We start from the raw sequence: 16,306 nt of genomic DNA on the forward strand, positions 1-16,306 counted from the left end.
AGAGAGGGACATGTCTGATCAGAGTACACGGGAGCAAATGAAGTGGGAGGAAGAGAGAGTGGAGCACATCCTGGCCCACCAAGCCTTGAGGACGATATCCCCACTCAGAGCAGCCAATCCACAGAGAGGACCATATGGCCGGCCCCACTATGAGACACAACAACCCTCACTAACCTATAGCCTTACAGGGAACAACACTGGAGGTGCAGTGTGGGAGTTGTGTCTGATCTGATTGAATTACACCAACACTAAGAGCGTGAAATAGAACAAAAAGGAAACAGAGCAATGAAGTCCCCAGGGAATACAAAAAATAGACTTTGGGGCCAGGTCTTGGTACCTCATCAGACTCCACCCTAAAACACTCCTAAAGGCTAACAAACAGTCCTTGAATTAACTACAAGCTTTTTTTTTTGGTCATTGCTTTTGTTGTTATTGTTTTGTTTTATTTTGTTGCTTAGTTCTGCTCTGTCTTGTTTTTGTGCACATTATTGTCTCTGTAGGTTTGTCTAAATAAGATAGGCTGGATGAACAATCTGGAGGAGAAAACAACAGGACTGACAGTTCTGGTGGTACATGAGAGAAGGGAAGGTTGGGGGAAAGGAAGTGGTGTTAACAAACCCAGGGACAAGGGAACAGCAAGAGATCCAAATAGGTGGTGAGGAGGGTGTAGAAGGCCTGGTAGCGCATGATCAAGGGTAATCTAACCGAGAAGAATTACTGTAACCCAAATGCAGGCTGAGCATGATAGTGGGAGAAGAGTAAAGTCAAAGGAAAGAGAGGAAAGCACTAGGAGTCAAAAGGCATATATAGAGGTCTAATTAAAGGCATGTACATATATAAGTATATATATATATATGAAGATAGGGAAATAGATTTATGTGCATATATTGATATGTTTAGCATTAAGGTAGCAGATGGACATTGGGTCTTCACTCAAGTACTCCCTCAATGCAAGAATACTTTATTTTTTTAAACTGGCATTCCATCATGCTCACCTTCGGGACAGGATCACTGAAGACAAAGCAGGTGCATAAGCAAATGTGGTGAAGAAAGCTGATGGAGGCCGGCTATCAAACGATATTGTGTCTAGTCTAGGGTCTTAAAGACTTCAAGGTAAACAAGTGGCCATCTAGCTGAGAAGCAACAAAGCCCACATGGAAGAAGCACAGCCTGTGTGATCATGAGGTGTCAAAGGGATTAGGTATCAGGCATCAAAGAACAAAAAAGCATATCATTGTGAATGAGGGGGAGTGTGGAGTGGGGACCCAAAGCCCATCTGCAGGCAACTGGACATCCTCTTATGGAAGGGTTGCGGGGAGGAGACAAGCCTAGTCAGGGTGCAGTGTAGCAATGATGAAACATACAACTTTCCTCTAGATCCTAAATGCTTCATTCCCACCCACTATCATGATTCCAATTCTACCTTACAAATCTGGCTAGACCAGAGGATGTACACTGGTACAGATAGGAACTGGAAACACAGGGAATCCAGAATGGATGAGCCCCTTCAGGACCAGTGGTGAGAGTAGTGATACTGGGAGGGTCAAGGGAAGGTAGGTTGGAGAGGTGGAACCGATTACAATGATCTACATATAACTTCCTCCCTGGGGGATGGACAACAGAAAAGTGTAAGACATAACAAAATAATAATTTATAAATTATCAAGTGTTCATGAGAGAGGAGGGAGTGGGGACGGAGGGGGAAAATGAGGAGCTGATGCCAAGGATTTATGTGGAGAGGAAATGTTTTGAGAATGATGAAGGTAACTAATGTACAAAGGTGCTTTACACAATTGATGTATATATGGATTGTGATGAGTTGTATGAGCCCCAATAAAATGATTTTAAAAAAAAGAGTATTCTGGTTGTACCTCTTCCAAGATGGATTTGCACGTCTTTGGCAGTCCATAGTACTTTCCATATTAGCTCCCCAGGATCAGGATCCCAATGCATGGATTCTCCTTTGATTTTCCTTAGTCAATTTCCACGGAAGGTTGTTTGTAAGCCTATAGTCCAGCTTCCCGGATTATTTTCTCACCATAAAATTGAATAAGTAGATGAAAGGATACGACCTTGACACACACCTTCCCTGGTTTAAACCACTAGTATGCTCTCGTGCTGTTTGAATGACTGCCTCTTGATCCGTGCACAGGTTCTGCATGAGCACAATTAAGTGTTCCGGAATTCCCATTCTTCTCAGTGTCTTTGCATCATCTAACACGTTCCTTATATATGCCTTATATATATGCCTATATGCTAGAGACAAAGAAGCCCTATTTGTTAGGCATTGGACTGCTAATTGGAAGATCAGTAGTTCAAACCACTTTCTTCCTGGGAGAAAGATGAGGCTGTCTACTGCCATAAATATTTAGTCTGGAAACTCTACATAAGGATACTATAAGACAGAATTGCCTCGGTGGCAGTGGATTTGGTTTGATTATATCAGGGACTTAGAATACAAAAGACAGACCCCCTTCCTATGGTAGGTCTCTATGAATTTGGATGGTGGTTCTGATAACATAATTGGGTGTTCAGCCAAACTTCCAGTCCGGGATATTGCTATGAGAAGAATATTGTTAAAGAGCCCTGGGGGCACTGAATTAGTGCTCAATTGCTAACTGAAAGCTTGGTGGCTGAAACGTACCCAGGGCTCTGTGGTAGGAAGGGTTATTCCTATAAAGATGAACGTCTATGGAAGTGTGTGATCAAGAGAGCTACTAAAAAAAGAGAAAAAGAAATGAAACTTGAACCATGGTCATGATGGGTGAAGGAAGAAGAGTTTTTGCTTAGTGGGCATTGAGTTCATTTTAATGGTGGTGGAAAAATTTGGAGAGGCATAACAACAATGGTAGTACAAAATGAAGAGTGTGGCACTGAATTATATATATGGAAGTTGTTGAATTGGTGAATGCTTTGTTGTGTACATTTTTCCCCAAGTTGAAAAAAAATTACGTGACTAATGAGTACAGAGAAAAATAACATGTTCTAAAATTGATAGTGCTAAAGATTTTACAACTCTTCTTGATATTGAATTTTATGACACATGGATGAAGTGCCAATAAACTGTTAAAAACAAAAAAATATTACAGTCTCAAACGTGTGCATAAGCAAATGTAGTGAAGAAAGCTGATGGTTCCTCACAATCAAAAGACATAGTGTTTGGGGTCTTGGAGGCTCAAAGATAAACAAGTGGCCATCTAGTTCAGAAACAACAAAGCCCACATGGAAGAAACACACCAGCCTGTGTGACCACGAGCTGTCGAAGGGACCAGGTGTCAAACATCAAGGAACAAAAAAATCATATCATTGTAAATGTGTGAGTGCAGAGTGGAGACTCAAAGCCCATCGGCAGCCAACTGGACACCCCTTACTGAAGGGTTGTGGGGAGGATGTGAGCCAGTCAGGGTGCAGGGCAGCAACCCTAGTTCTTAAATACTTTCTAGTTCTTAAATAATTCCTCCCCCCACCATCATGATCCCAATTCTACCTTACAAATCTGGCTAGACCAGAGGATGCACACTGGTACAGATAGGAACTGTAAACACAGGGAATCCAGGACAGATAACTCCTTCAGGACCAGTTGTGAGCCTAGAGGGTGGAGACAATATGGGGTAGAGAGAGGGAACTGATTACAAGAATCTACCTATAACCTCCTCCCTGGGGGATGGACAACAGAAAAGTGGGTAAATGGAGACATCGGACAATGTAAGATACGACAAAATAATAATGATGAATTATGATGGGTTCATGAGGGAAGGGGGGAGGGGTAAAATGAGGAGCTGATATTAAGTCCTCAAACAGGAAGCAAATGTTTTGAGGATGATGATGACAACAAATGTACATATGCACTTGACACAATGGATGTATGCATGGATAGTGATAAGAATTGTATGAGCCCAAAAAATGATTTTAAAAAATATTACAGTCTCAAAAACCCTATGGGGCAATTCTACTCAGCCATTTAGGGACACTGTGAGTTGAAAACTGATTTCATGACACAACTTTTCTTCTACGTGAGATTTGCAACAAAAAAAATTCTGTGTTAAGGTGTGCCATGGGAAAACATAAAAAGGTATCTGATTGAGTCTAGGAGAGAATGGTCAAAGAAAGCTTCCTAGAGGCTGAAAAATAAAGGAAAATCTAGTAAGACAAAAAGAAAAGCCAGCAATGGGCAGAAATAAATGCAGGAGTGTTGCTTATGAGTCATTGAAAACAGGCAAGAAGAGCTAAAACGGAAATTCCTTAAGAGTCTATGAAAAAGTGGGAGAAATGTCAGAACTGAAACAGCTTTCTGAGGATAGCTACTCCATGGTAGAGCTGGAAACATAAGCAACCAATTGAAGAGTTATGGATACATATGACGTGTAGAATTTTTATAATATAATTTTTATATATCTTTAAACATTAAATACATTGCTTGAAGTCATAGTGGGCTTGAAGTCATTTAATGGCAACATTCAAACTCCTTATTTTAAAGATGAAGACATTGGAACCTAGACGAGTGAGAGCCTTGTCTGAGGTCACATAGCTGGTTCTCTGGCCCAGCATGAAACAGACCTCCGACATTACTCTCCCACTCAGTGCTCATTATTTGTCTTCTTCTTTCTGACATTGCCAGCTTGCTTGTCTCGTCTCGAGGTGTTTGAACTCTAGATTACATTCTTTCAAATCTCATGCCTGTTTACTGAATAATTGTCAATTTTGAGTCAATTATTTACTATCAATTACTTCCAAGAACCAGCAAATGCTTTGCAGGGATTCAGCAAAATCCCCCGGTTTTGTGTATACTGACTGCTTCCAAATTCTTCTATTAAGTCTCCGTGTCCAGACAGTGCTGTGACAAAGGCAATAGGTTAAGGCTTAAGCATCTAAAAGTTCGACTTCAAAAGGCTTATTGTAAACATGTAGTTAAGATGGCAAACATTAAATGTGCTGACAGGTGCAGTTCCCTGATTAATGCCAGAGATAATAATCAAACATGTGTTATTGCATAACTGATAACATGCTCACACAATGAAGACACCCAGACACTTTGAACTATTCAACACTGCTAAAACTAAACGCCAGCATTTGTTTTTATAGTTTTTGTAATCTCACCTGCTAAGACTCTTATCTTCATAAAACCACTGAGTTCCTGAATAAATATTGTGCCACAGATTTAAATCATCTGGGGGATTTGATGCAAGTGGTTGCTGAATTTTACGTCTCAGAAGCTCATATCTAAAGCAAAATACAAGCAGGCACATCAGGATGATCTCAAGTAATGTTATTACCAAAATTCAGGTTGTTTTGTAGCATGCGACTGTGTGGTGCATCCACACAACCCATAAAGAACACATCTTATGTTTACAACGACAGAAGTGATATTTTCCCCCCCGATAAACATTTTCCGAATGACAGTTTTCATATATTTAATTATACTGATGCAATCTGTTATTCAGGGTTTTTTTTCAGAGTCCACAGAAGAATGGTATGAAAAGATGATGGGATTTTTCCATGAACTTTTGGAAACCCCGTATATACACATTTTACTAGTATAAATTATAGGGTTTTCAACGTTTCTTCTATGTGAGATTTGCAAATACTTTGTCAGTTTCTCACAAAGTTGAAATACAAAATGCATATGCAGTTAAAGGTTTCCATAGACTGCTGCTCTCCATCTTTTATAAACGTTGATACTGTTATTGGCTTCATATTCTTGGCTACATTTTCAATTTGGACTGTTATAAAGCCATTTCAGAATCATAACTATTTTCCTTCATCTTATTGCTATCCCCAACCACAGTCCTTTTAAGTTTCCAAATAATATAATTAATGTGTTTTAAAATGTTAATTTTGAATTTTAAATCATTAACTAACTAAACTACCTTAGTTCCATCTAGTCAATTCTGACTCACAATGACACTAATGGGCAGACTAGAATTTCTCCTCTGGGTTTCCAAGACTGTAACTATTCACAGGCATAGAAAGCCTCATCTTTCTCCCACAGAGCAGCAGTTGGGTTCAAAGTCCTTGCCTGGTATTTAGCAGCCCAACATGTAATCAACTACACCACCCAGGTGTCTTATGAGTCTGAGTAACAGTTGTACAAAAGTATCATTTTGAAATGTATTAGGTTTGTGTGGTAGTAACATAATTTCATGTCAACTTGAAGATATATCAAATGTAGGGAGGAGCTCAACCTGTCAATCAGGTCACAGCCTGATGGTGCCTTCTTGTGGGTATGGAGAATCCTGGGAACCTACCCCTCTCTCTCTGCTTTCATCTTCCTTTTGACCCCACTTGCTGCCAGACCCCTGGAGGTGTGTCCACTGCCATTGGATCCACAAGACTTTGCACCCACCTTCCTGTGCTATTCCTTCATTCTGCATCATTGCATCTGGCTGTCAGAGTCCAAAGAGGGACTTATGGATAGTATTGGACTTATGGACTTGAATTGGATAGGGCTAGGATGTTTTCTTGATAACTAACTACTTCGTGATATAAAATTCTTTCTTACACATACATGAATGTCTGGATTTGTTTCTCTAGTCAACTGGCCTAATACAGCTTGCCTAATAAATATAAAATATATTTTAAAAATCAAGATGAATAACATGTACAGAACGCCTAGACAGTCTGTGAGTTTTGTTTTAAATATTTAAAATTTTTCTTTATAATGTTTCCACCTTGGTGAACCTTTGTATTTCCATATGAATCAAGATACACAATATTAAACTTAATGAGAGCCGTGAGTGAAGGCACGTCCTATAAAACATAGTCCAACCTCATCATGTGTGAGCAGTAGTTCTGCCTCACTCTATTCCAGAGAGAGAAGTCCATAGCACTACCCCAAAGCAACGCTGCTTTCTCCTACCTCAAGTTAGGTCCGTTTGGCTTGGATGGTGGCTGCCAAGATATCCCAATATATGATTCACTTAGCGGAACCACCAACAACGGGTGAGTATCCTCGGGTAGGGTGGGGTGGGTGGTAATATCGGTGGGCAAACTCTCGGTGCACCCTCCTAGGTAGCCATGGCCCCCTGAGCAAGCCACAATGGTGACAGAATAATTTGTGAAAGGAATCAAGTTAGTTATTAACTGAGTAAGCACAGCTGATGTAGTATTTTTAATCATGATCTGAGGGTCAGGCATTCGGATCTCATAGCTAAGTATATCTCCATTCTGGATGAGTGGGGGTATCCACGTGACCTGAAATGAAAGACAAACTTAGAATCAGTGTGCCCATGCAAGAACAGAGCAAGTGAAGTTCACGGGCCCTAGAATTTTGCCCTGCCTTATTTTCAGTTAAGTCATCTTCTAAACACTTACTTTCTATTTAGCCCCTTTGTGCTGAATAGTAACGAAGGGCTGTAGATCAATTAGCAGTACACCAGGAACTAAAGGCAATGTTGCTTCCTGGGAGTGGTGTTGAGGCTTGATGCTTTCTAGGATATCAGACTAGTACACACCTTAGTGATTCAGCTCCACTGTGGGTGTTCTGAAGGACACAGAGCAAACACATGGAGGAAATTTACACATCCACATGCATCAATAGGGCAGTGGCAGGATTTGATAGTTTTCGTGTTTATAACTCAATTAAATATAAAGCATCAGAACACACTGCGTGGCCTTGTTAGTGTGCGTTATCACTATGTCGCTACCTTTTCTTTTTTAGCAGGAGGGCAGGAGAAATTCTTATTTGCATTTTCTGAGGTGGCAAAACCTTTGGTTCTTGAATTCCTCTTCTGCATAAATTTAGCAAGGAAGGCAAAAATAGCATTCTATTCTCCAAGATAGATTTTATTGTTTCTCAAAAGCAAGCCACAACTACTCTTGTTTAACTAATTCATGGACTTGAGAAGCCAGAAGAAAGAAAAATAACACTCTGTAAAGGAATACCATGACACCTACTATTTCTTTTATTCCCTGGAAATCTTGCAAAGACACAGTTGTAACACACACAGGTTCTGGTGGTGGGAAAGGGCCCCAGGAAGTGTACGCAGACCACTAGAAATCATCTCTTATTTACCCAGATATGCCATCCTGCTTCATCTCCTTTATTACTGCTTTGCCATGTTCCTTCAAGTTCAGAGTACATATTTCACTGCCCAATGAGACTGTAAGGTTCTGGAAAGCAAGGCCTACTCATTCATTTAATGTCATTTCTAGAGGTGGAGTTCAATATGCAATTGTAGACATGACCTATTAGATTATAATATGTTCCCTTAACATAAAGTTCTATTGAATTTTTAAAAACTTGATTTATACAAGGTGGCTGATTTAAAAAAATTGACTTCCACAAGAACATCAATGCTTATAATGCTCTACAATAGCTCAGTCAGAGGAGAGCTAGAAAAATGAGAGAGGCTTTGAGCAAAAATATCTATCTTAACTCAAAGAGTAAAAGTGTTCCCTGGAAGGAATATGGAGTGAGATTTTTCAAAGAATATTCTTATGAAAGGTGGTAGAGTTAAGCACTGCACTTTCACGACAAAGGATGGCAGTTCCAGGGCACCCAGAGGTGCCTCCGAAGACAGCCAGGTGATCCGTTTGCAGAAATGTCACAGCCATGGAAATCCTCTGGAGCATGGTTCTATTTTGTACCACATGCGGGCTTTCCAAGTTGCCCTGGAATCTATGACAACTTGTCTTTTCACTAATAACTGGAGACAAAACAGGCTCTCTGAGCCTGCCAACAGGGCAGGTGTCTAAAGACCATTATGATGTTTTATATTCACAATGACCCAGGAACTACCTGTATTTTTTTATCATATGATTTGAAAGCATTACCCAAAGAAAGCATTACTAATGTATATTTTTCTCTTTTAGAATTCAACACTGTGCTGGATGAAGAGAAGTTTTAGGCATGCTTCTTCTGAGCTCATTAGATTTACAGAGAGGACCATATAGCCGTCCTCACAGTGTGCTGCGACATCCTGCACTGACCCATGGCTCTACACGGGACAGCACCTGAGACACAGTGGGGGATGTGCGACTGAGCTGACCCCACCGCACGGAGGCAAAACACTCGGGGAGTACCATGGAGTGGTGGGGGAAGCAGAGCAAGGACGTCCCGAGGGAGTATAAAGGGTGTACTTTGGGGCCAGGACGTGGCACCCCATCAGACTCATCCGGAAAACACTCCTAAAGGTCAACAAACAGACCTTGAACTACTAACAGCCTTTTTTTTTTTGGCTATATTTTTGTTTTGTTTTTTCTTCTTTTTTTTCTTTTAAACTTTGTATGTCAGTGGCTATTTTGTTTGTTAGCTTGTCAGTGTTACTGCCGTGGACACCATGTTCTTAGGTGCCACTTTGGTGCTGTCAAAGCCATCCGCATTTTTATGCACATATTACTGTATCTGCAGGTCCACCTAGATAAGATAGGCTGAATAAACAATAAGCGAAGAAAATAATGGGACCAATGGTCCCGGAGGGACATGAGAGTGTGGGAGGTAGGGGAAGGGAGGAGGTGTTGGCCAACACAGGGACAAGGGAAAAGCAAGTGGTTCAAAACTGGTGAAGGGAGGGGATGGGAGCACTGGTAGGGAGTGACCAAGGGCAAGGTAACTGAGAGGAATTACAGAAACCAGAATGAAGGCTGAACATGGTAGTGGTGCGGAAGGAAAGCGTAAGGAAATAGAAGAAAGGAGTAGGAGGCAAAGGGCATACATAGAAGCCTAAATAAAAACATGTACATATGTAAATATATTTATGATTAGGGGGAAATAGACCCATGTGCATATATTTATAGGTTCAGTAGTAGGGCAGCAGATGGACATTGGACCTCCTCTCGCGCACTCCCTCAATACAACAGCACCTTGCTCAGCTAAACGGTCATTCCATGACACCCACCTTCCCGACATGATCGCTGAAGACAGACGTGTGCATAAGCAAACATGATGAAGAAATCTGATGGTACCTGGATATCAAAAAGATATAGCATCTGGGGTCTTAAAGGCTTGAAGGCAAACAAGCGGCCATCTAGCTCAGAAGCAACAAAGCCCACAGAGAAGAAGCACACAAGCCTAAATGAACACGAGGTGTTGAAGGGATCAGGTAGCAGACACCAAAGAACAAAAACCATCATTGTGTGATCACCTTCCCCACATAAACACTGAAGATGAATGTGTGCATAAATAAGTGTGGTGAAGAAGGCTGATGGTGCCCGGCTATTGAGAGATATAGCATCTGGGGACTTGAGAGTAAACTAGCCGCCATCTAGCCCAGAAGCAACAAAGCCCACATAGAAGCAGCACACCAACCTGTGTGATCATGAAGGGTCGAGGGGACCAGGTTTCAAACAACAAAGGCAGGGGGGAAAATCATATCATTGTGAATGAGGGGAATGCATGATGGGGACCCAATGCAAATCTGTAGACAACTGGACATCCCTTGTAGAGGGGTAGTGGGGAGGAGATGAGTCACTCAGGGTTCAGTGTAGCAATCATGAAACTCACAACCTTCCTCTAGTTCTTAAATGCTTCCTCCTCCCCAACTATCATGATCCCAATTCTACCTTGTGGACCTGGTTAGACCAGAGGATGCACAGCGGTGCAGTAGGGATATGGAAACACAGGGAATCTAGGACAGATGAACCCCTCAGGACCAGTGGTGAGAGTGGTGACACCGGGAGGGAAGGGGGTGTAGAAGGGGAGAACCGATCTCAGGGATCCAAGTATAACCTCCTCTCTGGGGGATGGGCAACAGGAAAGTGGGTAAAGGGAGATGCCGTGCAGTGTAAGATAAGATAAAATAATAATTTATAAATTATTAAGGATTAATGAGGGAGGGGGGAGCAGGGAGTGAGGGGGAGTGAAAAAAGGAAAATGAGCGGATTCCGGGAACCAAAGCGGAAGGCGAATTTTGAGAATGATGAGGGCAACGAATGTATAAGGGTGCTTTACTCAACTGATGTATGTATGGATTGTGATAAGCGTTGTATGAGCCCCAATAAAATTATTTTTTTTAAGTAAAGAAACAAATACATATCCAAAAAAAGAAAGAAAGAAAGAGGGGGAGGTAGAAGGCGATGGGGAAGGAGAAGGGAAAGGAAGGGGGGAGAGGAAGAATGCGTTCATGAGCAAGCAACTAAATTCAGGGCAAATAGGGATTAGAGCAGTCTAGCATTTTATTTGTGAGGGCCAGTTCTAGATTTGAAGAGGCCAGGTCCACCTCAGGCTTCTTGGTACTTGTCATGTAAATGAGATATGGAAGAAAATTCAGAGCTAAAGTCCACATGACTAATTTGTCTTATTGAGTCCTGGTTGCATAAAGGTCACCAGTCTGGGCTGCTAACCTGAAGGGCAATGGTTCAGATCCACCAGCTCTTTTGAAGGACTGGGTAGAATTGCTCCCGGGAGTTTCTGAGCTGTAACTCTTCAATGGAGTAGAAAATCTCCTCTCTCCCCCTTGTTTTGAACTGCTGACCTTGCATATAGCCGCCCAGTGTGTAACCACTAGGCAACCTGGGGCGTCGCTATGTCAGAATCAACTTGGCAGTGAGAGAGCTGCAGTATACCATCCGCCTTTCTTCTAGGACTTGAATATCCTGAGTTGTCAGAGTTTGGAAGAGCTTGAAAGGAGTGCAGCTTAGATCACCCAGGTTAGTAGTTGAGCTAACAGTGAATTGATTTGAAACCAGATATTGAGGCTGTGAAAATGTGTGCATAAGACAAAACTTGGATAAGAAATCTACCGGCAGAGATGAAAAGGTTTGATGTAGTGACTCTGTCGACAAACATTTGGAGATCCAAAGTCTCCTTATGTTTTCTACTATGAACATTTAAAAGGAAAGATTAGATATTTCCTTCTCCTTTAAGGTGACAGAATTAGAAAATATGTCCTATTAACAGCAGAGAGTTATAAGGTATCAACTGACTGTACAAAACATATAGAAGGAATATATAAAACATCCTTTTATAACACAGTAGAGAACAAAATGGCTGAGAAGTTGGTAGGCTAACAGAAACAGTAAGCTGATCACCTCCTGCTTGTATGCCCAAAAGGTATGAGATGAACAACTTTCAGTCCGTATTATTACCCAGGACCAATGTTATATATCCAGGATAGGCTATTGAAATATTTGCATGCCATAAAATTCAGACTGTACCATATCCTCCTAGCCTGAAGAAGGATTGTGTTTCTACATCCACCCCCAAACAATTACAGTTTTAAATGTAAATGATCTTCTCATAATGAAATGTAATTCCATTTCTATAACAACTCATGCTTCAAAGTATACTTCTATCTCTTCCTAAACTGTGTAATCTGTTTCCAACAGGAACAGCTTGTCTGTATGCCAATATCATACTGTTGTAATTCAGGGGCTTTAGAGCAAGTCTGACGAAGGAAGTTTTCATCCCATGGTTCTGCCATAATCTAGCTCAGTATTTTAAGATATTTAGTGCTCTTTTTATACTTTAAAATCCATTTGAAACAAAATGAATCACTGGTATACTTATATGGCAACTTTGAGAGGATTGATTCTGCTGTTAGATCTTTCCAGCCAGGGACATGGTACATTATCCATTGGTTGGTGTTCTTAGGTGCTGTGAAGTCAGCCTGGACTCACAGTGAACAGTATGAATCACTGCCTTGTCCTTCACCATTTTCACAACTGTTGTGATGTTGGAGCCAATTGTTGGAGCCCCTGTGTCAGTCCATTTATTAGGGTGTAAAAAAGTAGAGATGAGCATGGAATTTGGAACATACTAACTGCAGGTGAATCCTAGCCGTAATTCCCATACAATCTTGAGAACCATACTTTCTCAATCCTCAGTTTTCCTGCACAGTACGTGATGGGCTAATAACGAACTAGCAGTGTTAGTTGTAAGGGTTAAATGAGGAAAGCAACTAGAACATCATGAAAAAACTCAATAAAAATTAGTGGTCATTATTATTTTTTTATTCGTAGCCTTTAAGATTTTAAAATTTTCATTGTTTGTGTTAGGGTAGACAACAAAAATTGAAAGGAATCTTCAAAAAATTGGTGAGAATGACCATTGCGGTTCAACTATATTTGGGTTGAATCCAAGCTGGAAACACACAGTTTACCAGAGCAGAAACAACTGTGGGCATGGCTCCACGTGTCATTGGATTTCAGGACACACACAGGCTGGCGGGCCCAGCCTTCTGATAATAGTACAGTGGGGGAGCTCGGCACTGGAGGCCTGATCACTCTTTTTGGGGAGACAGTGGTATGATCTGGGTAGGTGCTGGGGACCTGGAACCCTGGGTGTGCAAATAATTAAGTGATTAGATGCTAGCAAAGAGGTTGGCTGTTTGAACTTCTCTTAGAGCAGCATGGGCGAAATGCTTGACAAAGTGCTTCCGTAGAGAGTACCGCCCCCAACCTCATAAGGCAATTCTACTCTGCCACGTGGGGAAGCTACAGGTCAGAACTGACAGACCCAACAACAACGAAGAAAGCCTATGGTGCTGCAAAAGAGACCATCACCATAAAATTATATATACATATGTCTGCAATTATATATATATATATAAATTATATATATTTTTTTCTGCATAAAAATTAAATAATTTCAATATTTCTGTTTCACTTCTTCATTCTTCACTCTCACTTACTGACATGGAGTTGATTCTCCATGTCAGAGCTACTTCATGGGACAGAGAACTGTCCCGTTGGGATTCCTAGACTTTAGGGGAGTGGATAGTCTCATCTTTCTCCCACAGAACAACTGGAGGGTTTGAACCACGGACCTGACGACTATCAGCTCAATGCCTAGCCAATTACGCCATTAGGCCTCCCGTTTTTATTTCTTCCTACTCCTCAATTTTCCTCAGGGCTTCCATGAAGCAGTCTTATAGATTTTATAATACTTAAATACGTTTCTTCCTAATCTGGCTCTATTTTAATTTTTTTGTTAGAAAAGACTTCCAATTTTTAAAAATATTTGTTTTGCAATTTTGGTAGAACAGGGTTTTCCTCCTCTAATATAAAACCTGTGTTGATTGATTTCCTGATGTTGAACCATCCTTACAACTTTGGAATAAAACCAGATTTGTCCTGATCCATCATTACTTTGACACATTACTTAATTCAATTTGCCAGTATTATTTTAGAATTTTTTGTATCCACTTTCATATATGAAATTAGCCTGTAGTTTTGTTGAACTAATTCCAAACCTGGCACAGCATTTTTACTTACTTTATAAAATGAAGCGAAATCTTTTAAGGGATTACATACCACACAAAGAAACATGGCTTTCAGTTTTCAAATGACACCACCTCTTTGCTGTGATACATGATTCTGTTGGTCAAATATAATTTTAAGGAATATAATTTTAATAAACACTGCTGAGCGCTCCACTTTCCTTTCTTAATGTTCCTACCCATGCCAAGTTCCAACAACCTTTTCATAGTTACTTATGGGTCGCTTTGAATGTGTTCTCCAGGTAGATTAGGTCTGTCTCCTTCCTTCACTTGCCCCATTAGACTGTGGACTCGTACCCTTGACACGGCAAAGTTGAAAGAACCTGGGGCTCAGCCTGAGGAGAACTTGCTTAAATTACTGACTCCACCTCTATTATCCCTAACCCCATTAGCTGCTACTCCTTTTTCTTCTTAACCCCGTTTGTTCCCACCCCTCCCACAAGTCCTTGCCACTTATTGGCTTATTATATACCTACCTGTTTATATTCTGCCCGAAATATGAGCCCCATAAAACCTTTTTTTGGTCTGTGCGATCTCTTTAGTGCCCAGAGGAGGTCCTCGTTTTGATGTGCTGGTGCTCAGTAAATATTAGTATAACTGAAATTGCTGTTGTGGATATTATCATTGACTTCTCCCTTCAGCCTAGAAATTGGGGCAGCACTGCATAGTAAATTCTGAAAAAATGCGGTGACCATTGAGCCAATGAGTGTCCTCTTGCTAGTCATCATAAAGCCTTCTACCCTTTGCGATTCTTCCTCTCAAATCCTATGTGAAATCCCCGTCTTGCTGTGCTTGTCTTGGCTTATCAGATACATTCTATCTCTAGAGCATGTGCTTTGGCAAAATCTTAGGGACTTTCTGAACATAATTTGAGCCAGTGACATTAAAGGACAAATATGCCATGTTATTTTAATGCTATTTAAATATAAGTCATGAGTTCCTAGTTTCAGCTACTTTTCCTGTGTTAACTTTCTATTTAGTTGTTAACTTTTGATTCATCAGTTATAAAATACGAGCAAATAAATCATGTAGCATTGTCAAAGTAATACTAGTATGTGAAGGAATTCAAAATTTCATCGAAGAATCGACTGAAAAGATAATGGGAAATCTTCACCAACTTTTTGAAGCTGCCACATACATTGCCTATATATTTCACTCCTGAAAGACTTTTAGATGCTTGGCCTGGGTGAGAACTTAGCTGAATGCTTGTGAAATTCAGCTCTACAAGGAGCCCTGCTGGTATAGTGGTTAAGAATTGGACAATTAACTGTACGGTCAACAGTTTGAAACCACCAGCCGTTCTGAGAGAGAAAAACAGGCTTATACACCTGTAAACAATTATAGTCATGGAAATTCACAGGCACAGAACCAACTCGATGGCTGTAAAGTTGGTTTGGTTTTAGAACTGAGCTACATAGTCATCTGGATCTCTGTAAGTAAGCTAGTCAATCACATTATTTTATTTCTGGGATAAGGCTTTAAAAATAATCACCAATATAGAGAGGTCTGAGGGGCCGGCCCCAATCCCAACTATGTGGACAGCCCCCTCTCCCCATAGAAGAATTCACTTCAGAGGACAACACTGAAACTACAGCTCAGGTTGAGGAACATGCCTGACCAGAGCACACGGGAGTGAATGAAGGGAGAGGAAGAGAAAGTAGAGCACATCCTGGCCCACCATGCCCTGAGGATGATATTCCTGCTCAAAGCAGCCAATGCACAGAGAGGACCATAGGGCCGGCCCCACTATGACACACGATACACCTCACTGACCCCCCATAATACTATGGAGGACAAAACTGGAGACACAGTGCAGGAATTGCGCCCAATCTGACCTCACCACACCGAGGGGAAACACTAAGGGCGTGCAGCAGAGCAACAAGGGGAGTAGATCAACAAAGTCCCCGGGAAATACCAAAATTAGACTTTGGGACTAGCGTGTGGCAACCCATCAGACTCCACCAGAAAATACTCCTAAAGGTCAACAAACAGACCTTGAACTACTTATAGGCTTTTCTTTATTTTTGTTATTGGTTTGTTGTTGTTTTGTTGATTTGTTTTGCTCTGTCTTTTTTGTGTGCATATTATTATTTCTGCAGGTCTATCTAGATAAGATAGGTGGGATAAACAATTTGGAGGAGAAAACAACCG

The 16,306-nt window shown here is 41.0% G+C and overlaps 1 protein-coding gene across 1 annotated transcript in view; it reads right to left on the reverse strand.

Annotated features, from left to right (window-relative positions):
- USH2A (usherin) overlaps nucleotides 1–16,306 on the reverse strand; it is a 987,589-nt gene that overhangs the window by 307,203 nt on the left and 664,080 nt on the right. Inside the window, exons 42-43 of the mRNA XM_075540576.1 lie at nucleotides 6,856–7,190; nucleotides 5,097–5,219 (exon numbers count right to left, since the gene is read on the reverse strand). Coding sequence (XP_075396691.1) covers nucleotides 5,097–5,219; nucleotides 6,856–7,190 — 458 coding nt within the window. The remainder of the gene's footprint in view (nucleotides 1–5,096; nucleotides 5,220–6,855; nucleotides 7,191–16,306) is intronic.

The sequence above is a fragment of the Tenrec ecaudatus genome, chromosome 1 (assembly GCF_050624435.1).
Source record: "Tenrec ecaudatus isolate mTenEca1 chromosome 1, mTenEca1.hap1, whole genome shotgun sequence".
NCBI classification, from domain to species: Eukaryota; Metazoa; Chordata; class Mammalia; order Afrosoricida; family Tenrecidae; genus Tenrec; species Tenrec ecaudatus.